At 44.3% G+C, this 25523-nt stretch overlaps 1 protein-coding gene across 20 annotated transcripts in view; it reads right to left on the bottom strand.

The window, feature by feature from the left end:
• MAGI1 (membrane associated guanylate kinase, WW and PDZ domain containing 1) overlaps positions 1 to 24782 on the bottom strand; it is a 705209-nt gene extending 680427 nt beyond the window's left edge. For all 20 annotated transcript variants that reach the window (XM_053600554.1, XM_053600555.1, XM_053600559.1 and 17 more), the window contains exon 1: positions 23872 to 24782. In XM_053600554.1, coding sequence (XP_053456529.1) covers positions 23872 to 24184 — 313 coding nt within the window. In that variant the 5' untranslated portion in view covers positions 24185 to 24782. The remainder of the gene's footprint in view (positions 1 to 23871) is intronic.
• Between the last annotated feature and the right edge of the window lie 741 nt (positions 24783 to 25523).

Below are 25523 nucleotides of genomic sequence, written 5' to 3'. Positions count from 1 at the left end.
TCCTCTTCTGGTCAAGTGGATCTAGCCTCCAGGTCCCCGTGCAAGTTCATACAGCTCTAGCATTGAGACAGGAAACCTGACTGGGCATCAGGACAGTTTTTGAAACAATTCAAAGGTCAGCCTTGAGCACGACCACCATTTCAGGAACTTCTATCCCCACCGTGAATGACTGCAAACTCTCAGCCCGTGTGACCCCCTGCTGACACCTAAAGAGCAGAAAGATGATGTCCTGGAGACAGCTAGTAATAACTTTTCATCAAATTCCTACAGTTTACCTTCATATCCATAAATATGATACTCCACTGTTTCTACAGATGAAGAGACTGAGGCCCTGGCCTTAGTAAGCAGCAGGTCCTGGAACACTTATAAAAGCAGAAGTGCCATGTACAGTGCTGGCCCCACAGCAGCCACACTGGCCCGTTGTACCATTTGCAGGGATTCTCCTAACTGCCGTGTCAAATGTCAATGTGTTCCTTGATTTGGAAAAATGTACACAGAAAGACATAATGCATACGTACCAAATGAAAAATCAAGACAGCTGCAGTAAGGCAAAATCAGCTCAGGATGTATCAAGGACCTGAATGCAAAGCCCTGGCTCTGCTGACACTAGAAGTCCCCTAAGCCCTGCAAGCTTCTGTTTCTTCCTTCAAACTGTGGGCACAGCCAAGCACCAGCCTGGACTTGAGAAGCTGGTTTGTTTCCCAGCTTTTCCTGCCATTAACATCAATGGCAGAAAATACCATAACTCCTCTGAGCCTCAACTTCCTCCTCTATAAAATGGGAATAACTGTAACACCAACATTTCATAGAGATGACTGGAAGTAAATACATTCATAAAAAGCTTTTCTAGCAAAGTATAGTGCACAGTTAGGGCTATGTAAATGCTAAACAGTCCATAGCTATTAGTCATAATTAAATGAAATAAATATAGACCAAAAAATATATAAGCAATAAATTTCTAGTGGCTTAACTCTGATCACCTTCACAGCTAGAACAATAGAGAGAAAAATTTATGCGGTTGCGACAAATTGGGAGGCCAAGGTGGGTAGCACGCCTGAGCTTAGGAGTTCAGCCTGAGCAAAGCAAGATCCTGTCTCCACTAAAAAATAGAAAAAATAGCTGGGCATTGTGGTGGGTGCCTGCAGTCTCAGGTATTTGGGAGGATGAGGCAGGAGGATCACTTGAGCCCAAGAGTTTGAGGTTGCTGTGAGCTATGATGCCACAGCACTCTACTGAAGGCAACAGAGTGAGACTGTCTATAAATAAATGAATAAATAAATAAATAAATAAATAAAAGAGAGGGAGAGAAAAACTGACTGCAACTGCCCTGACATAAAGTTTATTGGAAAATATCTATCTGCATTATCTATCCTATCTTTACATCAATCATTCTAGAATGCTAAAGTTTCAGGGATCATTTAATTGCTCTATAATCATTTGCCGCTTCCTACAGAGAGTGGTGACTAAATTCAGACTTTAAGAGATCTAAGGGAAATAACATGAGGACATAAAGACAGTATACTTAGAATGTGTTTCCATCAAATATGCTCCACCTAACTTGGTCCAACAAATTCAGCTCCATAAAATCTGAGAGGAGGTGGCAGTGCCAGGGAAGAAGATAAAAACCCAGAGTGTTAAACAGAAGTGTTTTGAGTCAATTACGTAGTCAATTCAGTGCCTCCACAAACCTAAAATCAAGTTATCAGATTCAAAGGAGGAAAACTGACAAACTTAATACAATATTAACCATCAGTCATTCAGGGTTGCCTCTGCTCTACATCCCGGGCTGAGAGTTCACTGTGTCCTTTCATTGAATCCTTATATCAATCCTGCAGGTCTGTTCTCCTCACTGCTGCTTCGCAAAAGTCACATCATGTACCCAAGGTCACACAGCAAGGAAGCAGTGGGGACAGATTTCAACCCATAATATTTGAACTCCTGTGCACCTAACTACTGAGTATGCAGCCTATACCCTGGAACGGTAGAGAAACATTGCGTAGTGGCATTGAAGACCAGATGACATATACGCACAGCCTTTGCAAAGAAGCAACAAGGAAATGTTGTTGGCAAAGTGATACGCTGGCAACATACTCCCTGCCTCTCGAGCTGGAGATATGAGCTAAGCAGTGCTCCCAAGAGTCCTGGGAAAGCCAGGCAAAGCTGAGAAAGGAAGAAAAGCAAAGAAAGGAGGCCAAGACATCAAGAAAGTCTGAGTGCACTTGTTTCTGAGGGCCGCAGGGGAGGGGGGGTGTCAAATAAAAAAGGTGGAAGAGCACTCCCAGAGGCCGAGGCGGGTAGATGGCTTGAGCTCAGGAGTTTGAGACCAACTTGACCAATAGCAAGACCCCATCTCTACTAAAAATAGAAAAGCTGAGGCAAGAGGATCGCTTGAGCCCAAAAGCTTAAAGTTGCTGTGAGCTATGATATGCCACAGCAATCTACTCAGGGCACGGGAGTGAGACTCTCAAAAACCAGGTGGAAGCAACCTCATGGCCACTGACAGGTAAATGTATGAATTAAATGTGGTATATGCACACAATGGAATATTATTCAGCCTTCAGAAGGAAGGACATTCAACACATGCTGCAGCCTGGATGAACCTTGAGGACATTATGCTGCATGACATAAGCCAGGCACAAAAGGACAAAATAATGTATGATTCCATTTATATTATATGAGGTACCTGGAGTAGAAGTCACAGACACAGAAACTCAACAGAAGTGACCGGGGCTAGGAGGAAAGGGGACTAGTGACAGTCAAGGAAAATGAAAACCTTCTGGAGATGGATGGTGGTGGTGACTGCACAGTAATGTGAGTTTACTTAATGCCACTGAACTGTACACTTAAAATGCTTAAAACAGTCCGTTTTGTGTCGTGTATACTTTGCCAAGAAATACTGAATAGAACCTTGCTATGTTCATGAAGTATAAATTCCAATACCTGGAACCCTGCAGAGAAAGTGGGTGTTAGCGCTGGAAGATGTAAGCACGTGTGTCTAGACACGCGCAGGGCGCAGCCACAGATGGAGAAACAGGGAAGCTCTGGGCTGCAATCAGAGAACAGGCTGCTGAGGCACAGACACCTTCCTCCTGACAGAGGATGCACAGAGGGGCACGGACCCCAGATTCCCTCTAACTGAATTCCATGTCACCTACCCAATGGTGCATCGCAGCCTTTGGGGATCTTGCCACCTGCCACCAAGTAATACTGAAGCATCCTGTGCACTCCTGGAGGATTCCCAAGCTGCAGGAAACCTACTGCTGTCACTGACTCAGTTGGGAAACCAAGGATGTGTAACAGCATCTCAAGGCTCCGAGTTCTGACCTCTACACTGGGAGAGATGTTACACGCACTTCCCAGCTTGTGCTGAGGAGTAAGACTGAATACAGGCAGCCCTCAGAGCACAGCCAGACTTGGGAGCTACTAAATCAAGCTCTGCTACTGTTGTCATCATCGTCTGGCTCCTCTCTCCTCAGCCTGACAGGCAGGTGACAGGACAAGGTGGGCAGGTGAGAGCTGGAAGGCTTCCTAACTTTGAAAAGAAAGACTGCTAGGCAGATGGGAATGAGGACGAGAAAGCCATCAGAGCAGTCAAGCAAGGATGCCGAGAGGCAGCAGCAGAGAAGAAAAAGCAAACATCCTTACTGTGTTTTGAGAGTCATCTGTAAATTGCTTTATCTTGGATTCATTTATTTTCCCTCCTTTGATCTTGGTCAGAGATAGGGTCCCTGCTGGTGGTGTTACACACACACACACACACACACACACGCATCAGACAAAGACAAGGCGGGACACTTTGGGGATGGGGGTGGGGGGTAGACAAGCACATTTAATGCTGTCACTTTTTTTACAGACCTGGAATAAAATACCTTTAACACTCCCTGCCCCAAACATACAAATACATAGCAGCCCCTGCATATTTTTGACTTTTAACTTTCTGCTACCACCAGAATAAAAGCAGACGACTTTCCTCCAAAGATTTTATAGCTGGTTAACAGCGTTTGGCCATGCTCTCTTTGCCTAATGGTGACATCCTCCTCTCCACCTTCCAGCCAGGGTATTAATAGCCAGGACTGAAATCCTGGGATTCTAAAACTAGTGAGTACGGAGCTATGTGTCCTCCAGTCAGGCACAGAGAACAGGTACTAATATTATCTCTTTGTATAGACAAAGAAACTGAGGCACACAGAGGGTAAGCAAAGTGGCCTTTGGTGGCCACTGATGGGCTGGTGACCCCCTGTGCATGTCCCTGCATTCTGAACGCTCTGGGTCTTAATCAGCCACCGGAGCCCAGACTCATCTCACTCAGCTCAACATGGGTTGAGTTACACACCTCCCATTTGTCTCTTTCAAGTCATTATTTGCCATGCTCTGCCAGCAGAATGAGAACTTATTCTCTGATTGCCTCTCACTCTTCCCTTTGGGAATCCACAGTGTGCTCCATAGTTCCCCAGAACTGTTCAAAGCTTCTGGTGAATGCTCAGATCCTCCCCAGCCATATCCACATCTAAAAGCACGTACCACTCCAAGAAGGCAGCCATTCATTCCACAAATGTTACGCTGCTCACCTGCCAGTCCCAAGCTCTGCCTGGCCACAAGAAGAGCAGAATGTAGTAGACCCTCCACAGCCGACCACCTCCCTGCAGCGACCTCCTCCTTAAGTTGACATCATTTTCATAGACCAGACACACACCACATGTATGTATCAGTACAGTGTAGGCCTACTTCCTTATGTTGACCACCTCCATATGTTGACCAGTTGGTCACAGTCTCCCGGTGGTTAACGTATAAAGATTCTTACTGGTATAGGGATCAGGTTCCTGCCCTCAAGCAATTACACTCTAGTGGTTCATAAAATAAACAGACCGCTAACTTCAAAGGGAGGTGAGAACTAAGGAAAAAAACAAGAAAGGCTGATGAGACAGTAAGCGACTTGCAGGAGATTCTAGGAGAATTGGACAGTAGGGTCCCAATCTTGGTGCTACTGGCTTTGGGGGCAGATCATTCTTTGCTGTGGGGGCTGTCCAGTGGACTGAGGCATGTTTAGCAGCACCCCTGGCTCTTACCCACCATGTGCCCAAAGCACTTCCCAGTTGTAACAACTAAATCTGTCTTCAGATGTTACTAAGTGTTCCCTGGGAATGCAAAAAACATCCCCTCTTCTGTTGAGAGCTACTGGTCTTGAATACTATTTAACAGCACAGGCTCTGGAGTTAGAACCAGATTAGAATGGCAGGTTACTAGCTGTTCAATTGAAGTAAATTATTAACCTTCCTAAGACTCAGTTTCTTCGTTACTAAAATGGTATAACATCTCCATGAAGAGCTATTGTGAAGAAAAATAAGATAATGTCTGTAAAGAGTCTGACAAGGGTGAAAGTAACAAAGGGTCGATAAATAGGAGCTGTTATTTTTCAGCCCCTATGGTTAAAACTGATATCCAAGGAGTCTGCTCTTGTATCATCTATAACCAACTACAACTGAATTTCCCATGGCATCTGTCCATTTCAATCCCCCTCTAAATCCATTATCACGTGGGAGGTAGGTGTCAAAGTGGGAATCACTGGGCTACTTGACCAACCTGTTCCATAGCTTCTCCCTTAACGGTGCCCACCTGTTCTCCAGGGAGCCATGTTTTCCCTCTAGTGCAAAAGTCACAAGGCCCAGATGAGGACTGGCCCCATCCCCCGACTTAGGTGGACATTGATTTGCATAAGTCTCAACAATTGGTTAAGGGAGTGCAAAACTCAGCCTCTCAGCAGGTGACATTCCTCTGGGCCTCTCTCTCCCAGGCTGTGAATAAGAATGCACGTCACCCCCTTTGTCATGGTTATCCATCTGCAAATAAGAAAAACCACCTTGAGTCCCGAGGAAGGACAGAGAAAAAAAACAGAGAGAATCAAACCTGTCCACTATAAATATGTGGTATGTCCCCCTTAGTAGTGACTATGGGCACCATAGGGGGTTACTGGCAGTGCCAAAGCAAATCACAGAGAAAGCAAACCCACATCCTATAAAACCCTACCTGAAACTCCATTCTTCTGAAATTCTTAAATAGGTGCCTCCCTTAATCCCCCTTTGTGGTTTAAGCCATTTTAGTTGAGGTTTTTAAATCAATTGTAACTAAAGCATCCAGCGACACAACAGTTTCACAGGGTAGCTCAGTCTCCCTCCTTGCATAAAATATTCAAGTTGAAATTATCTTTCAACCATCCATTTTTTTTTTTTTTTACATTTTCTGGCCCGGGCCGGGTCTGAACCCACCACCTCCAGTATATGGGGCCGGTGCCCTACTCCTTTGAGCCACAGGCGCGGCCCTCAACCATCCTTTATATGCAGCCACTATGTTGGATGTTGGGTACAGACCAGTCAACAAGAGAAACATCACCCTCAGCCTCACAGAACCCAACTGTTCCACATAAACTGCTTCATTTGGGAGACTTGGCATGCTACCATATACTTAGCTGCTTTAAGAAAACTGTCATAGATAATGCATTGATTAAAAACAAAAAGGCCGGGGCGGCACCTGTGGCTCAGTGAGTAGGGCGCCGGCCCTATATACCGCGGGTGGTGGGTTCAAACCCAGCCCCGGCCGAACTGCAACAAAAAAATAGCCAGGCGTTGTGGTGGGCGCCTGTAGTCCCAGCTACTCGAGAGGCTGAGGCAAGAGAATCACATAAGCCCAAGACCTGGAGGTTGCTGTGAGCCGTGTGACGCCACGGCACTCTACCAAGGGCAGTAAAGTGAGACTCTGTCTCCACAAAAAAACAAAAAGGCCGGCTCAGCACCCATAGCACAGTGGTTACAGCACCAGCCACATACACCAAGGCTGGTGGGTTAGAACCTGGCCAGAACCAAATAAACAACAATGACAAGTGCAACAAAAAAATAGCTGGGTGTTATGACAGGCACCTGTAGTCCTAGCTTCTTAGGAGGCAGAGGCAAGAGAATTGCTTAAGCCCAAGAGTTTGAGGTTGCTGTGAGCTGTGACGCCACAGCACTCTACCAAGGGTGACATAGTGAGACTCTGTGTCAAAAAAAAAAAAAAGAAAGCAAGAAAAAGGCCAAGGAGACACCAAAACATCATCTATCCCAAACTTCATATTTAAGAAGCATCAACCCAATGGGTCGCTCCAATCTTGTGTTGGAGCAGCTGGATTGGACATCAGAGACCTATGACTGTCTTCACTATTTGTGGCAGCACTGTCTTCTGTACCTTTTAGTATGGTTGGCACTAACCGCATGTGGCTACCTAAATTAATTACAACAGAACCTCTGTAAGTTGACCACCCAAGGGACTGTAACAAACTGGTCAACATACAGAGGTGGTCGACGTAAGGAACTAGGCCTACACTGCACTGATACACACATGTAGTGCATGTCCAGTCTATGAAAATTAGGTCCATTTAAGAAGGTGGTCAACTAGAGGTTCTACTGTGTATATTAAAAAAATTTTAATTCAGTTCCTCAGCCATGATAGCCACATTTTAAATGTATAAGCTCCACATGTGGCTAGAGGATAAAATACTGGACAGTATAAAGATCCCTCTAAATTAGCAGACTGATACTAGGACCCTGAAGCACAAAAATGGCCTCGTATACACACACACACGCACATACACCCCAGCTTTGCTCTCTGTAAGAACTAGCTGCTCTCAAATAACGTGTCTTTCTATCCTGGATCACCTCTGGTAATCAGTGTTCATTCAAGTGTACAGTAGTGCCTGTTACTATCATTTATTAAGTAACCTGAAATTGAAAAGGCCAGTATTGGAAAGCCTAAGCCTCAAACTTTGCACTTCCCACCATCAGCCAGGACTTCTTTAAACACAACGGATTCACAGGGCCCATCCCCCAGCATTCTGATCGCATAGGTCTGGGCTGGGGTCTTGTGATCCCCATATTTACCAACACTCTGTTTGGTTCTAACTCAGTGGCTATCTGGGGACGATTCATTGCAGATGGGCCATCAAGACTGTGCTGAGCAGGGAAACATGAGTCAGAATCACTCATGAAGCCACCCCCAGGCAACCACAACCTGAAAACTCTCGCACGTAATTCGGATGTACTTTCCAGTCACCCAAATCCAATTTGTGGGCCCCTGTTTCCAAACCTGATCCTCTCCTCCAAGTAGCCCTCCCTGCAATCCTTTAGCAGCCATCAGGCGAATGTAAGTGCCTGGTAACAGGTGCACAAGACCACAAATTCCCCCTGCAGCCTTTTCCCAAGTGTCTTTCTTCCCTCCAGAGTTCAGGCAACAGAGTGACTCACCATGTTTTATTAAACCCTATGGATCAGCCTTTCACCAAAAAAGCTTCCAACAGTCACACCAGCTATCATATTCCCATTAATGGCTCCTTCTCACAATTATCATTCTTGGAGATAACTTATTTCATAGCGAATAGCTTAAGCTTACATTTTTAGCTAAAATGTCACAGAAACAGATTCACACTGCTTAGGAAAGCCAAGGCCTTTCTTCCGTATGGCAGTATTTTCCCACAGAGTTAGAGACACATAAATAGGCAACAGCTACCGAAATTTTTACTTTGCTGGGCATCTTATTCCCCCGACTTGTCTCTTGTCAATAATGATGTGTGTATAACATGTCAATATTGAGATAACGCTTTGTGTATTCACTAGAGTTTTCTTTTTTTTTTTTAATTTAAAAAGAAAAATAAAAGTATTGGAACAATAAATGTGGCTCGCAGGTTCAAATAGGCAGAAGCCAGGACTCATCCTTGGATGCAGGTATCATAGTTGCATCTGATGTTCTTCAGTTGGAACGATTACTGACTTTTTTTTTCTATCTTCACATAAATTCCTGGTTTAAAGTCCCAAACTGGCCTAGTTTTTGACCAAGTGTTAGCAATTTACACATAGACTTCCACTGTCCCAGTTACCTACTGCCACTGTAATGCTGTATAATAAACAATCATGCGACTTTGATGGTATACAGCAATACGCATTTATTGCACATGCATTTCTGATTCACTCAGGGCCAACTAGGGAGCCCTGCTAATCTCAGCTGAAATTTAAAATATTCTATCTAATACATTGTGGAGACACTCAACTGTAGGTCTGTGGCATGGCCAGACTGCTCTCTTTAACAAAGACCAAAGCTCAGAAGTCTGATCAGTGATCACCCAGCCTAAAACACCATGGGCCGTATGCTTTCTGTGCTACATCTTATGGTGGAATATGTAATAGTAGCAGACACAAGTCAAATTTCACACCAAGCTGGGAAGCTTCCCAGGGGCCCCAAAAGTACTTGTCATAAATGAAAGAAGTAGATCAGGGCATACAGTAGTCTAAACATGAAAATCTCCTCAGTTTTATCTCACATCTGAAGTTCTGAATTATGTACAGAATATCCTATCTAAAATTTGAATTCCTAGACAGCCTATTGGAATATTCCATTCAGATATGGGAATGGAGGGGAGAGGAGGAGAAAAGAGACACACAACAAAACCAAACCTAGCAAAATGTCAGCTCCATGTTGGGCTTTTGTTGACAACTTTATGGTTTTAATTTTATGAAGGCCCTGCTATGCTTTGCTCTTTGATAGAAAGATTGCATTGACTAAGCTTCTAATCTGGATTACCTGAATCCCTTTTCTCCTCCTCGTGCAGCAAACCTGGCAGCGGATGTGAATTATGCAATGCAGAACAATCCATTATGCAGGCAAGATAGTAAGAAACGCTGCTCCGGTTCTCAGAAAACAAAATTCTACAGGTAACACTGGCATGGAAGGACAGAGGCCTGCCCTCAGAGTTAGAGGTTCACTCTTGGAGTTAAAAGTTAGGGTCCTGATTCATCTGTAGAATAGCTAAACAATTTGTGTTATTAGGCACTTTCCTACCGTATTTAAAACTTCTCTAAGTAGTACATATAAAATTCTTTTATTTGTAAGGCCACACAATTCACAATAAAATCACTTAAGTGCAAGAGAATAGATTTCTATTCCTGTACCGGGAATTCATATCCATATGAACATCAATTTCAAGATATGATTTTGCACCTACTTCTAAGACTCGGCAGGCAGGGGCCCTGAGACAAAATATTCCAATTATGATCAGCTGTCAAAATACACTCTCTCTCCAGCTCTTCACAACTAGCATTGGGGCGCTGTCACCAGATGGGCCTCTAAAAAACCTACTAGGATGACAGTGCCAAACTAAACTACTTCCAGAACTATTATTCATTTCAACACAGATTTCTTGACCCTTTTTGTGAACTGGTCACTACCCTGGGTCCTGAGAATACAAACATGAGCATGCGATTAATCCTCTTGAAGAGATGAAGTGAGAAAGATAGTAAGTGAGACAGACAAATACATAAGCAAGAGGTTGCAAGCTTATTGCCTAAGGACCAAATATGGCTCCCAGATGTGTTTTGTTTGGTTCATAGAAATTTTTGAAAGAGCTTTGAACCAACATTTTAAAATTGATAAAGTTCATTAAAAGAAAAAAATCCAATCTTCTGGATTCTCTTGAAAACTTAAAAATTGTTCCTAACATGGCAGCAACAGGCCAAAGAAGAATGGCAACTTTTCCCTTTGAACAAAATAAACCCTTCTAGTTTAACCCAGTCCCCACCACTCCCTATTGCCCTCTAAAATACATACTTGGAATTTGAATCTGGTGCTGGAAATAAACAATGCCAGTAGAAGTTCAAGTAAGATAAGTGAAGGGTGGGGGGCGGCACCTGTGGCTCAGTCGGTAAGGCACCGGCCCCATATACCGAGGGTGGTGGGTTCAAACCCAGCCCCGGCCAAACTGCAACCAAATAGCCGGGCGTTGTGGCGGGGGCCTGTAGTCCCAGCTACTCGGGAGGCTGAGGCAAGAGAATCGCTTCAGCCCAAGAGTTGGAGGTTGCTGTGAGCTGTGTGATGCCATGGCACTCTACCAAGGGCCATAAAGTGAGACTCTGTCTCTACAAAAAAAAAAAAAAAGATAAGTGAAGGGTGATAAAGTGAGAATCTATCTCAAAAAAATAAATAAAATAAATAAAAATAAAAAAATAAAGTCTTAAAAAGATATGTTATGTGGGCCAACAACTTTACTTCTACACTTTTCTTCTATATGAAGAAAAATATCTGAAGATGTTCACTAAAATGTATATTTATCAATATGTTATAAAATAGAGAACAACTAAAACCAATCTAAATGTTCATCCTCAAAGCATGGCTTAATGAAGCACACCAAAATATGCTTTGCACACATTGAAATGGTAAACTTGATCTATATGTAGTATAAAAAGAAAGTCCATGATACACTGTGAGACCCAAAGAAAAATCTCACCAAAACGGCATTTAGTACATAGTCCTATTTTCAGAAGACCCCCAAATCTACAAATTTATGTTTTGTGTATTTACATGTTTCTAGATAAAAATACAATGTTAACACATGTATTTCTTTGGGGTGAGACATGGGCAATGTAGACACATTTTCCTTCTATATTAACATCTTTTTGTATTTTATATATATACACACATATATAATATTTATTTTTTTAACCTAAGTCTAATGCCAAGTATTATTTAAATGAGAAAAAACATTAAATTTTACCAGGAAAACACATAAGTTATGGAAGTCCAGACCAACTTTGGATAGTGATTGGTAGTTAAACAAAATCACAACACTATTCATAATTTTAAAAGATTAGAAACCAGAAACTAGATCCCTAAGCTTTTTATAAAACACACACACATACACACAAATGCTTCAACACCACAGAAAGTTATTTTTTAACACTTGATCTTGAGTTTTGAATTCTTAACCAAGTCACACAGACTTAAACAGGCTGATAGCTGGAGGAGGAAATGAACATGCTCTCCCTATCAGATGTAAGTTCTAACTGCTTGGCCAAGAATCCAGGTGGTAAGATACTGACTCAATTTAAAACAGAGCAAAGGGGCACTTTCCATGGCCATGTTACATAAGCAATAGGCTCAAACCAATGCACACACATGGCCAAAATAAGGCCCTCTATGACTTCAACACAATTAATTCAATATTTTCTCTGTAGTTCAAAATGCTACAACACTGGCAGACAACCATCCTAAATCATCACGGAAAAGTAAGACATATGGCTAAGTATATTTAATATGCCTTAAAAATAAGATGCAGATTTTCTAGCCAACAAGATCTTAGGGAAAAAAAAATGTTTTGAATTATGCCTACTCATTTCCCTCAAAAAGAATTTAATTCAACAGATATTCCTGAGCGCCTACAGAGGGTAAAGCTTACAAAGACCCATAAAGTAAGTATGCTTGCCTTCAAGAAACACACAGGCCAGTACAGCAAATAGCTGGGCAAATCCACAATCATGCACCACTATTGTGACTCTTGAAATAATTATGTGCATACAAAATAGACACACGGAGGAGAAAGGAATCAACATTGCTGGGGAGGTAGATCAAAGAGAACAGAATATTGCAGCAATTAAGCAGAATTGCTTGAAAATATGTAGTAACACACTTTTCTGGCCAGAAAACTTTGGGAATCCATGTTTTACTTCTAGGACTGTCTGACTGAGTGAGGTCACCCAGCGTTTTGTGCTATCTCTGGCAGCAATAGGTCCAGCCTAAAACAGGTGCATCCACGCTCACCTCCACAGTATAAAGACATGGAGGTCTAGGCTATGTTAACATATTTCTAACATGGAAACCTAGGGTAAGATTTTTGGAACAAGGTAGAATCTGGATGAATAACCTCACCTCTCAAGCTAATTTTCTTGTGGCTAAAATGAGAGTAAAATCATCTATCCAGGCAAAACTTGAGTCTCAGTGACATGTCAGAGGATACACAAATAATAGTTACAGTTATTAGTATATCACCCTTGATTCAGATTCCCTGTCTCAACCATGAAGTCATCCCTTGAGAGCAGGCTTTCTCAACATCACCTTTGCCGACATCATGTGCTGGACAATTCTGTCATTCGACTGTCCTGTGCATCATGGGATGTTTGTTCAGCAATATCTTTGGCCTCTACTCACTAGAAGCCATTAGCATTAGACGGAGTCTCACTATGCCACCCTGGGTAGAGTGCTATGGCATCACAGCTCACAGCAACCTCAAACTCTTAGGCTTAAGCGTTTCTCTTGCCTCAGCCTCCCAGGTAGCTGGGACCACAAGCGCCCACCACAACGCCTGGCTATTTTTTTTGTTGTTGCAGTTGTCATTGTTGTTTTAGCTGGCCAGGACTAGGTTTGAACCCGCCATCATCAGTGCATGTGGCTGACGCTGTAACTACTATGCTACGGGAGCCAAACCAACATACCCCATTCATTAATCATGACAACCAAAAAATGTCTCCAGACATATCCCCAGCTGAAAACCACTGATTTAGAGAAACCCACTGATGTGTCTGTATCTCGCACCTGAAAATATCACAGGTGCAGTAATGTAGATTATTTCAGTGAGCGTTAATTACAAGCCAACCAGAGTACTACATGTTTTATGTACATTACTTCCTTTAATCCTCACAACCACCCAATACCATAGGTATAATTACAATTTCCAATTGAAAGAATTCATGCCCTGGGAGGTTCACCTGCCCAGGTCTCTCAGCTGGGAAGCAGTAGAGTCTAGATTTGAATCCAGGGAGTCTGACTCCAAATCCTTAAAACCACTAAACCTCACTGCTTCCTTAGCCATTCCTGATGTGGGAGCCCAGACTGGTACCAGGGAGATCAGAGGAACACGGAGTCCCATTCTCAAGCATCATTATTGCTGGTAATGACCTGCCTATAACTCACCCTCCCTCCATGCTTTACCACAACCTGGGACCTACGGACAATCATTAGAATCAATCCATCACCGGTGACAATATGGGAGAATGTCAGGGAGCTCAGTCCTCCACAAATGCACTGTGAGGTCCAGAGGCTTCCTTCTTACTTGTCTGAACTAATCCAGCATCAGCCTTTCAAAAAGACAGCATTTGAATCATGCAGATAAATGAGGGTTTTTTTCTTAGACTTGAAAAGCTCTCCAGAGAACTGTGTACCACAATCTCTATCTCTCAAGAGATTCTTTCCTCTCTCCCAAGTGCTTTCAAATAGGGAACATTCAAACAATAACAGAAGCCAGCGTTTATTGGGCACTCACTATGTCCCAGGCCCTGTTTACTTATATCTCCTCATTCCATTCCTCCATCAACCCTAGAAAGCAGGTGTTATTATTATCCCCATTTTCAGGGTGGAAAATCCTAGATCAAAGAGGTGAAGTTGCAGGTTATTTTGTCCCAGGTTACTCAGCTAGTAAATGAAAAGCCTGCCTTCTAATATGAGTTAGCCTGGGTCTAAAATCTGACTCTATAACACATCAACAATTTGATATTGGTAGATTATTTTGTAATCAGCATTACAGTTCCACTAACACTGTATATAGCAATAATTTTGAAACATGGCTTATAATCAGGGCATAATCACCTTCTTATTGCACCATCATGCTACTACTGTCCATAAAGAGAGTTTCAAGTCATGTCTCTTAACAGACTAAAAGATTTAGCCCTTACTGTGGGGAACACAGCCAAGGCCCATTAAAAGCACACACAAATGCCTCTATCTGCAGTAATGATGAGGTTAACACCTTAGCCATAAAAATGTAATTCTCTTACGTGTAACTCGTTCTCATGACACTGGAGATGAGTACACAAAAAGTCTACATATACAGGCAGAAGAACCTCAGGGTGTGCTAGTTTGCAAAGTTCCCTGACACACTCAGCATGGGGCTGCCTTAAACTTGTACTTCCTGCCCCACCCCCAGGAGAGCTCTGCTGGCCTGTAAGACTACCAGGTCTCACTTTTCACTTCTGCGATGGCACTTCCTGGGAGCACCTCCCAAATAAGGCACATGTAAATCCTCATATAGAGATTCAAGGTAAGAAGACAGGCTATCGGTGGGGAACAACAGGATAATTAGCAGATGACTTGGCTGTGCACAGACCTACTCCTAACTCAGCAAGGTCCTCATGGTGACTCTGGCAGCTGCAACTCTCCTTCCTGTTTGGATCAACCACCTGGTAACCCCTGTTACTGCCATATCTAAATCCAAGTAACCCCTGAAATCAGGACACTCAATTACTCTAAAAGTCAAAGACCTCTATCACATAAGGAACTAAAATCAGACACACATTACATGTGACCTTATCGCTGACTCAAAGGAGATACCAATGGATTCTTCCCTCCTCTTCTTGACAGGAGACCAAGGACCCAAGTGTTCTTCCTTGCAAACTTATAATATTTGGGCCAGTTGAAGCAGACCAGCAAAGCTCACTGTCTTCAAGAATATTCCTCAATCAACTAGCAAAGCTCTAATCAGAAGCAAATGAGCTCTGGAGAGATTTATTCTCATTCTAAATTTGACAGTGGTCATTTGGCAAATACTTGAGCAACTACTACATATCAGGTATGTTCTTGGTAGGGAGGATACAGGGAGGGAACAAGAAGACACCTCTACCCTCTCAGAGGCTATATTCTAGACCTACACAGGGGCATCCAACCTACGGCCCCATCACTTGAGGACTGTTTTGTTCATCTGTGGTGGTGGATATTGCAAAAAGCATGCACAGACCTTTTCTTCAGCTCATCAGCTTTCATTACTGTTTGTGTATTTAATGTGTGGCCCAAGACAACTTTTAATCTTTCAATGGCAGAAAAAGAAAAAAGGTTGGACACCCCTGTGTGGGAAAGATAAAATAAGGGACTTACTTATTGTGATGTGATCTACATGCTATGGAGTAAAATGAAGCAGAAAAGGAGACTAGAGAATGCCAAGTAGCAATGGAGTTATGCTTTTCAATAATGTGGTCAGAGGTAGCCCCACTCGGAAGGCAACGTTTGAGAAAGACTTGAAGTTCATGGGCGGCGCCTGTGGCTCAGTGAGCAGGGCGCCGGCCCCATATACCGAGGGTGGCAGGTTCAAACCCAGCCCCAGCCAAACTGCAACACAAAAATAGCCGGGCGTTGTGGCGGGCACCTGTAGTCCCAGCTATTCGGGAGGCTGAGGCAGGAGAATCGCCTAAGCCCAGGAGTTGGAGGTTACTGTGAGCTGTGTGACGCCATGGCACTCTACCGAGGGCAATAAAGTGAAACTCTGTCTCTACAAAAAAAAAGACTTGAAGTTCATGAGGAAGCAAGCCTGTGTGATGTGTAGGTGGGGACTAGCAAGCCATGGCCAGGGAGAGACAAGTAACATCACAGGCCAGGTGTCAGGGCAGGTTGGGGATGGGGGGCCTTGGAAGTCACTTATAAGGACTTTGACTTTCACTCTGAAACAGGGACTATAGAAATGATTATTCCATTATTTAATTACTGAGCTTTAAAAAGATGACTATGTAATCACAAAAGACACTATTCCAATTGCATTTTCTAATTCTGCTACATGCCTTCAGAAAAGCTGATATGCAGAACACACTGATGCTCCATAGGACACTATTATAAAGCAGAGACAAATGATAGGCCCACCACTGGCATGCATGGTTCAGCTGTGGAAACAACAAAATGAATGCATAAGAAATAATATATCGATGCCAACATCCATAGAGGTGCAGCATAGCAAAGCTCCAGTGTTTACCAGGGATATTTTCAAGGTTATAGTTCTCACATATGAGCTGCATAAAAACAGGCAGGCATGCAGTAACCTACTTTTTTGTATGTCAGCCCTTAACGAATTTGACAGCCTTTATTCTCAGTGTATACAAAATCAGTATATCCTGTTACAAGTATATACAAACTCAAGAAAAGGACCACTAACATCAGAGAGTGATGTTTTGCATTAAATAACCATCGTTTATAAAGCAACATCCTTCATGTAAACCTTTGTGGTAAGGAGATGTCAGAATGTTTTCTCTTATAAACCACTTAATTCCCTTTGGTGGATATCATCAATCCTGCCATCCAAAACTAGCTGGGTAATGAATGCCAACAAATGCAGTGAGCCAACTGTATGCCATTGCCTCAGAAGGGCAAGTTAATCTATTTTTAAGTAACACAGCCGATAGCAAAGGGTGGCCACTGGAAACAATGGACAAGTTGGGTTGTCTATCCTTGAATTATTTTTTGTAAAAGCTGCAGAGTATTCCACAGTGTCGCCTAAAAATATCCCTCTGAGAGTGGTCTTTTGGCACCAAGAACAAAAACAGATTGATTTTTGGAAGTTTAACTTAAAAAAAAAAAAAAAGACATATAAACACAAAGCACAATTCAAGAGAGAGAGGGGGCTAAAATCAGACTGTTTTCTTCAGCAAAGATCTGATTTGCTGTTGGCTGAAAAGACTGTACACAAGGACGATGCTGTAGGAAAACAGAGGTAGAATATCATTCTCAGAGATGCTGACACAAAGCAGAAATACCCTTCATCATCCTGCCTGCTGAACATCTGAAATTTCATATTTAGAGCCTCATTTGTTAAACTGCAATTCGAGACAACAGTTAAAAATACCTGAATTCATTGAGCCTTGTCATTCATTTATGGCTCAGCCTGAATTACTAGACAAGAAGAGTCAGACAAGGAAGAACTGGAGATGAAAAAGTGAACACAGTAAGGATGCTAAACAAGAGCAGTAAGGATGCTAAACAAGAGCAGTAAAGATGAACAGGAAGAAAGGGAGGAGAGGTGTTGCAGACAGCCTCGCTGCACTCACCCTCTGAAACAATGGAAAATTCCTCCATGCAGAAGGCTACATTGAACAGTTTGATGAGAATATTTCAGATTGTATATGAAACCAGCACATTGTACCCCTTGATTGCACTAATGTACATAGCTATGATTTAACAATAAAAGAAAAAAAAAAGAAAAAGAAAATTCCTTCATGCAGCCAGCAAATTTCAGTAAGCACCTAGTATTGGCTGGGTATTATTTTAGATACTGGGAAATAAGAGGGGTGAACAAAAGGAATGAGCTGCTTGTTTTCATGGAACTTACACTCTAGTAGAAGGGGAGATAGACAATAATGAAACGAGATAATATAAGATTGTGTTGAGATTATGAAGGCAACAAAACAGGTGAGGAGATGGCACGGACTCAGGAAGCCATCGTCTATGTGGGTCAGCTCAGACTGGCTGAGGAGGCCCACGTATATGCATCTCTCCCCAGCTCAGGCTATGCTACTCCCCCCAGAGCTGGTTGGCAAGCATTTAGCAGCACACCAGAAGGAGGTCATGGAGGGCCTCAGTGAAGGTCTCTCTGAGGAGACACGAAGGAAAGTACTCAATCTTGTGACCATGTGGGAGGAGAGGGAAGAGGAAGCAAACCCAGAGATTCATGGGAAACCAAGAAACAAGACAAGACACTCTATTTTTTTTTTTTTTGAAACAGAGTTTCATTATGTCGCCCTCGGTAGAGTGCTGTGGCATCACAGCTCACAGCAACCTCAGACTCTGGGACTCAAGAGATTCTTTTGCCTCAGGCTCCCAAGTAGCTGGGACTACAGGTGCCCGCCACACACCTGGCTATTTTTTTGTTGTAGCTGTCATTGCTGTTTGGCAGGCTGGGTTTGAACCTGCCAGCTCTGGTGTATGTGCTACAGGCGCCGAGCCTGGCACTCTTGTTTTAAAAGGAGAACAGAATTATTTTGCAATAGCACTGCTGCCACATATTCCAACTGGTCAAAACAAACACACAACATCAAAACAAAACAAAAAATCTCACAAAGATCTAGGAGTATATCTAACTCATTGTGGTCACAATTCCCTTATTACAGTGAGGGGGAAAGGTCTGGTGGTGGTTTTCTCATTTTTTTAAATTGTGTCTTATTATCACCATTATGACAAAAAAAAAAAAAAAAGTAGGACAGTTTCAGTTCCCGAGTAATTTAAAAACCACAACATTCACCTACAAAAATATGTAGGCATGACCTATAATATACAAGTTTGGGAAACTACAATCACACCATTTTAAACCTTTGGCAGCTGGGTTATTCATGGAAGCACAGTATTTCATAAGTGCAAAAGGCCTAGACCTGAAGAGGCACACCCACCTATTTCTGGCATGAAGAAATTTAGGCTTAAAACAGATGACTTGCCAGAGATGACGGCACTAGCTGGCAGAGCTTGTTCTAGAACCCAGGTCACCTGCTTCATTTGATGTCATCATCTCCAGTTCAGTCTGTACCCCGGGGCAACGGTTCTCAAAACTGAGCAAGCACCAGAATCACCTAAGGACTTGTTGAAACAGCCCACGGGTGCCATCCCCCAAAGTTTCTGAATCTGTAGGGAAGGTGAGGCCTGGGAATTTACATTTCTAACCAGTTCCCAGGTGATGCACTAATGCAACTAGTCTGGAGACCCCACTGTCCTGGGAATTAGGAGCAAAAGCTTTGGAATCAGATACAGCTGAGTTACAGCTCTACTTCTGCCACTTGTGGTTTGACCCTTGGAAAAGTTACCCAAACTCTCTGACTCTTAGCTTCAGGCATCTGAGTCCAGTTGTGAGGACCGAAAACAAGAATTCCCTTACAGCTTTAGCTTAGCCAAACACCTGGCATATTCTAAGGCAAGAGCTTAATAAATACTAGCTCTATCCTACATCAAAGTTTTCTTACATACATTTTACACACTAGAATGGCTAAAATTCAAAAGAGACAAAATCAAAGATGGCAAAGAAGTAGAAACATTTATAGCAGCTTTATCCAAAATAGCCCAAAAGGGTACACAGTCCAAACGTCCACTAACAAGCCAAAGGACAAACTGACATATGTGTACAACGTAATACTACTAAACAATGAAAGAGAACCAAATGAATTATATACACAACACCGAAATCTCCAAATACTCTATAGAGCAGTGCTTCTCAACCTTCCTAATGCCACGATGTATTTTCATTGTTACAAAGGGGTTGTGACCCACAAGTTGAGAACTGCTGCTGTAGAGTGAAAAAAGCCAGATACAAAAGAGTACATACTGCATTATTTCATTTTTTAAAAGATAGATTAATTTACAGTATGAAGCAGAATCACTTGAGGCCAGAAGTTTAAGACTGCAGTGAGCTATGACTGCATCATTGCACTACAGCCTGGGCAACAGAATGAGACCCCATTCCTGAAGAAAAAAGCAAAAACAAAAAACTAATCTGAGTATGGTAAAAGAAATTAAACATAGCCGGGCGTTGTGGCGGGTGTCTGTAGTCCCAGCTACACGGGAGGCTAAGGTAAGAGAATCGCTTAAGCCCAGAAGTTGGAGGTTGCTGTGAGCTGTGTGATGCCATGGCACTCTACCGAGGGCCATAAAGTGAGACTCTGTCTCTACAAAAAAAAAAAAAAAGAAATTAAACAGGCTTTGCCTCTGCAGGAGGTAGGGATAATTAACTAGACAGGAACATGAAGGAAATTTCTAGGGGGGTGAAAAATGTTCTGTGTCTTTAGTGATAACATGAACATGATTTGTCAAAAATCATCAAATTATACACTTAAGATCCGTACATTTTATTATACCTTAATATACATATACAATGACATACGTATCTCTATAAATTTGTTTAGGCATTGTGTAACAAAGGACTATCTTCTCCATTTGAAATGAACCAACATCAACCTAGTAGACCCATTTACCTTGATTCCTTCATAGACCAGTCCTGCTCCATATAATACCATGTGCTACAGACTATTTTGGTCTGTGTGTCTTTCCAAGGAACATGATGGCTCATGCCTGTAATCCTAGCACTTGGGAGGCCGAGGCAGGTGGACTGCCTGAGCTCATGGGTTCGAGACCAGCCTGAGTCAGAGCAAGACTCCCTTCTCTAAAAAAAAAACAGTGTGTGTGTGTGTGTATGCTGGGCATTGTGGCGGGTGCCTGTAGTCCTAGCTACTTGGGAGTCTGAGAGAATCGCTTAAGCCCAAGAGATGGAGGTTGCTGTGAGCTATGACATGCCATGGAACTGCCATGAAACAGAAACAGCAGAATCTTCTCCCACAAAAAGATCATGACAATTCCATACAGACAGTACCCAGAGTGACCAGGGGAGTAACCCTGAGGGTGGCTAACTCTGGCAGAGGACAACACAAAAGTAGCATTTTTCTTTACCATATACCAAATATGTATTCTACCTAAGATGATTAAGAAAGACACACTAAGGGCTGGGCACTGTGGCTCATGACTGTGATCCTAGCACTTGGGAGGCCGAGGCAGGTGGACTGCCTGAGCTCACGGGTTCAAGACCAGCCTGAGCCAGAGTAAGACCCCTTCTCTAAAAAAAAAAAAAAAAAAGTGTGTATGTGTGGATATATATATATATATAGCCAGGCCTTGTGGCAGGTGCCTGTAGTCCCAGCTACTTGGGAGGCTGACGCAAGAGAATCGTTTAAGCCCAAGAGTTGGAGATTGCTGTGAGCTGTAACACCACAGCCTCTACAGAGGGTGACCAAGTGAGACTCTGTCTCAAAAAAAAAAAGAAAAGAAAAGAAACACTAATGAAAGCACAGTAAAAGCAATTCTGTGATGTAATTCAATCATATTCTCAAAATGAAAGCTGGAACAGAACATTGATAAATGGCTTCTAGGGCCATCTTAACTAGTAATGAAAGTGTCAGTAGATCCAACTCTGCTGTATAAGTATTAGATGAAACAGTAGCTTTCATTGTGGTGGGTTCCAAGCCATTCAAGTTCCCAAACAAGCATCTTTTTTCTATCCCATTACAAGTAGATTCACACACACACACCTCACCCCTGCTGTGAACATTCTTGTGTTACTGGGTGAGGGGAATTAACACTTGGAAACACTACAGTCTCCTTTGAATCCATAAGTGTTTGATTCTAAACCCACTTGATTATGGCACCCACCCTTCCCTGAGAGTTCCAAGCTGAGGCCACCCTGGGACTACGCCTCCTGGATCCTTGATAACTAGTGGAAGGCGGCAGCTTAGCCACGTGCAGCTTCCTGCACAACGCAACAAGTCCCCATTCAGGACTTGCTAGATACCACTAGACATCCCACAAGACAGCAGGTACCCCTGCCTGCCCTTCCTCTACCCTTTCTCTGAAATGACCCTCAACTGAGACCTGCTGCTGCTCCATCAAATGCCCTCACACGGTATTTTCTCTACAGTTCTATCAACTCATAATAATCCAGGTTCCTGACCTTAAATTCATAATCCAGTTCCTGACATTAAAAGCTAGTCTTAGAAATAAATAACTGCACAAATTAAATTCAAACATATGTAATTCATCTTTAATAAGCACTTACCATATCCCAGTACTGTTTGGGGGACTTTTCATGTATCACTTTATGTAATACCCACAAGAAAGCCAGGTTTCAGATGAGGACACATGGCAAGGCCAGGCAGGGTTTTGGGATTCAGGCCGAGACTGAAGAGAGATGCAATGAATGAGGAACGGTTCCTACCTTAAATGAGCTGACTCCCTTGAAAGGAAATAAGGAAACAGAGACCTAATTCATAGATACACATGAAGGGAGCCCCAAGGAGGAAAACTCTGCTCATCCTGGTAGGATGCTTCATTCAAGTAAAGACTGAAGTCATAAATGAAAGGTATTCTCCAAGGCTGTCAGCCACCTAGCTCGCAAGGCTACCAAAAGGCCAAGTTATTTTTCCCTGCCCCCTTTCTCCCTTTCATCTGGAACATGCCTGTTTTCAAGAAAGCACCAGCTTGCCCCAGCCCAGCCCTTTCCTTTGACACAATCTTCCAGCTGCTGCCTGTCCTTATGGAAACATATGGGAACTTTTCACCACGTTCAACTTTGCCACCTCCTTTGGCGCTTTCATCGGGGGTGTCATGGCACTTGGCTGCACAAGTGATCCCTTTAAGAACTCCAGTCATTCTCCATTGGCCAGATACAGGGACAGCCCCTTGCCTGCACCAAGCCGAGATGTGAAAGACCTACCACCACTAGTAGCCATCAAATACATCTTTTAAGAGGCCATCCCTCCTCCACAGACTTCAAGAGAGGAATTTCTTCTATTCCCTCCCCATGAATCAGCCCCTCCAGTCCCTTAGGGTCATCCCTCTTCCTCCCTCCTCCTCATCCAGAGCTTAAGCCTCTGCAGCAAGGACACAAAAGCTAACTTTTGGTAGCTGTGTGACCTTGGGGAAGTCACTTAATCATTGTAAGTCCCAGTTTCATTATCTGTAATATGGCGTTTATAAGAACAACTTGATCTTAAAACTGTTGTGAATCAGAATGAGATAGTGCAAGTACAGCATTTCACACAGAGCCCGGAATGTAGTAAACTAACAATTAATAGCTATCATTATCATCTCAATAATGATGATGACAGTGGTGGTAGTGGCAAGGGAAACTTGGACCATGATTAGCGCTAAAAGCAAACAACTTCTCCCCGCACCTCACCCCCGGGCCTGTGGCTGGGCCACACGGTGGAGACACATGCGTCATTTAGCTGAGGGGTGAATGCAGGCTTTTCTGGCAGCAGACTCAGGAACCACCAGGTGGTCACCGGGCGAAGCCGATTTTCTAATGGAGGGCGTCCAATAAATCATACCCACTCACCAGGTCTGGAAACTGATTAGTGTCAAAAGAACGCCAGCAGCTACGATCGCTGCATCCCTAACCCCAAGGAGCCAGGAAAGAGTCCACCTTGCGGCTACCTCAGTTCCCCAACTTTCATTTAGACCCGAGAAAAGCTGCGCTGCACTTGGTGGCTAACAGGTTGGCAAACCAGGACTAGGAAACGTCTCCCCGCTTCCCTGCGCAAACCCACTCCCCTTCTCCAAACGCAGGTGGGCAAACAACCCATAACCTCGTAACAACTTTGTGTATTTCACCGCCACAGGGCGCACGGGCCTCAACTTCTCTTTGCTGCGCTCCAAGGAGGAAAGCGGGAAATCAAGGTGAGGGGGGAACCTCACAGACCGCCCTCCTTTTGCAGGGGCGCCCTCCAAAGGCGCGCCGCGTCTTACCTTGTCTGACGGCCTTGAAGGTGACGGCCTCCTTGCAGCTGTCGATGACTCCCAGCACATCATAGAGGGGCAAGCCGGACACCCGGATCCCCTGCACCTCCAGAAGCAGCTCCCCCTCGCCCAGTCGCTGGCCCTCGCCGCCGCCGGGAAGCCCCGCCGCCTCGACCGTAGCCACCGCTCGGACATACGGAAACTCCCCGTTCTCCGCACCCCCCAGCACCGTCACCCCCAGCTCGCCCTGGGGTCCCCGCCTCACGGTGCATTCGTGAACCCTGCTAGTCCAGTGGTTCTTCTTCTGGATCACTTTCGACATGATGAGTTACACCCCCCCTCCAAAAATAATAATTAAATGAGAGACAGGTGCCCCCCACAGCACAAGCCCCCGAGCCTCCGCTGGTTCATGGGAGAAACATCTGTCCCCAAATAACAAAACAGGAGAGAGAAACTTGGCAGCCGCGCTCCCCTGCACACACTAGCGCACTCAAGCCATCATAAAACAAACTTTCTGGGCTTCCCCGCGAGCCATGCACAGGCGCCCCCGAGCTTTGTTTGCATTCCGGTGCCTCTCGGTCCACGTTCCGGCGCCCGACCGTGCTCTCCCGGACCAGAGTCCACTCTGCGCCGCTTGGGTTATTTTTTTCCTTCCTTTCTTTCTTGCCTTTTAGAAATGTAGTGTCGCCTCTTTGCCTCCCGCCTGGCTCGCCTCTCCTCGCTGGTGGGCTGTCCCTGAGGGTGAGGGAAGCCCTTCCAGCCAGTTGCTGGGAGCCCTGCAGACGCGGTTGCTGGGCGGGGATGGAGGGGGACAGGAGGGAAGTGTCCGCGGCCCCTTTAAGCAGATACAAAGGCTTGGCTTGTTTTGTTACAGTTCATTCTATTCCGCGCCGCGAAGCGCAGCGGCCGGCGAAAGGAGACGCGCGCGCATGCGCTCCGCGGCCGCCTACCGGCCGGCCCACTCCTCCCCTTCCCTCCCTTCCTCCCTTAAGGGAGAAATTCCAACGTGCTTCCCGTCGGGTCCTAAAACCGACGGTCTAGGAGCAGCCAATTTTCTCATTCTCTCTGCTACACCCCCTGTAATTCCTCCTCCTTTGCTTTCTTGTGTCTTCGACTCAGCAAATCTTATTGCGGGTAAGGGGATGCGCACGTGTTTTACTCCAACTGTTCTCAACTTTTGAAACATGGGCAATCTGGCTCTGGCATTTTAAAATCTTTTCAAACAGGTGGGGGTTGGGGCCGCTCACACACTCACCGTCTTGCTCACACGCACGCACACACGCCGGCCCTAAGCCTCCTAACCGCCCTCTGCCAGTGGCTGGCCAAGCTGTCGGTCACCCAGCCAGCCGCCCCCCGGCCACATTTCCCTCTAAAACTCCGGAGACCGGCCCCCTGCGGCAGCCTGGCGCGGGGTTGGCCAGTGTCTCCGCCACCTTGGGGAGAAGGACGGTGGGGTTCCACGGACCCCCATCTGGGATCCTTGTGCGTGTCGCGTGCACTTACACACATACACCCGCACCCTTAAGCTTTGGGACCAACTTTGTAGGACACAGAGAAAACTACAGGGAAGGGAGAGAAGTCAGAGAACCGGTGTGTGGGTTCGGGTCTTCTACCTGAAAGAGACGTAGCTAGTATCTTAAGTGTCCCAGCGAAGACTGCTG

The sequence above is a fragment of the Nycticebus coucang genome, chromosome 8 (genome assembly GCF_027406575.1).
Source record: "Nycticebus coucang isolate mNycCou1 chromosome 8, mNycCou1.pri, whole genome shotgun sequence".
In the NCBI taxonomy this organism is placed as follows: domain Eukaryota; kingdom Metazoa; phylum Chordata; class Mammalia; order Primates; family Lorisidae; genus Nycticebus; species Nycticebus coucang.
This window is presented reverse-complemented; position numbering and strand designations above follow the sequence as displayed.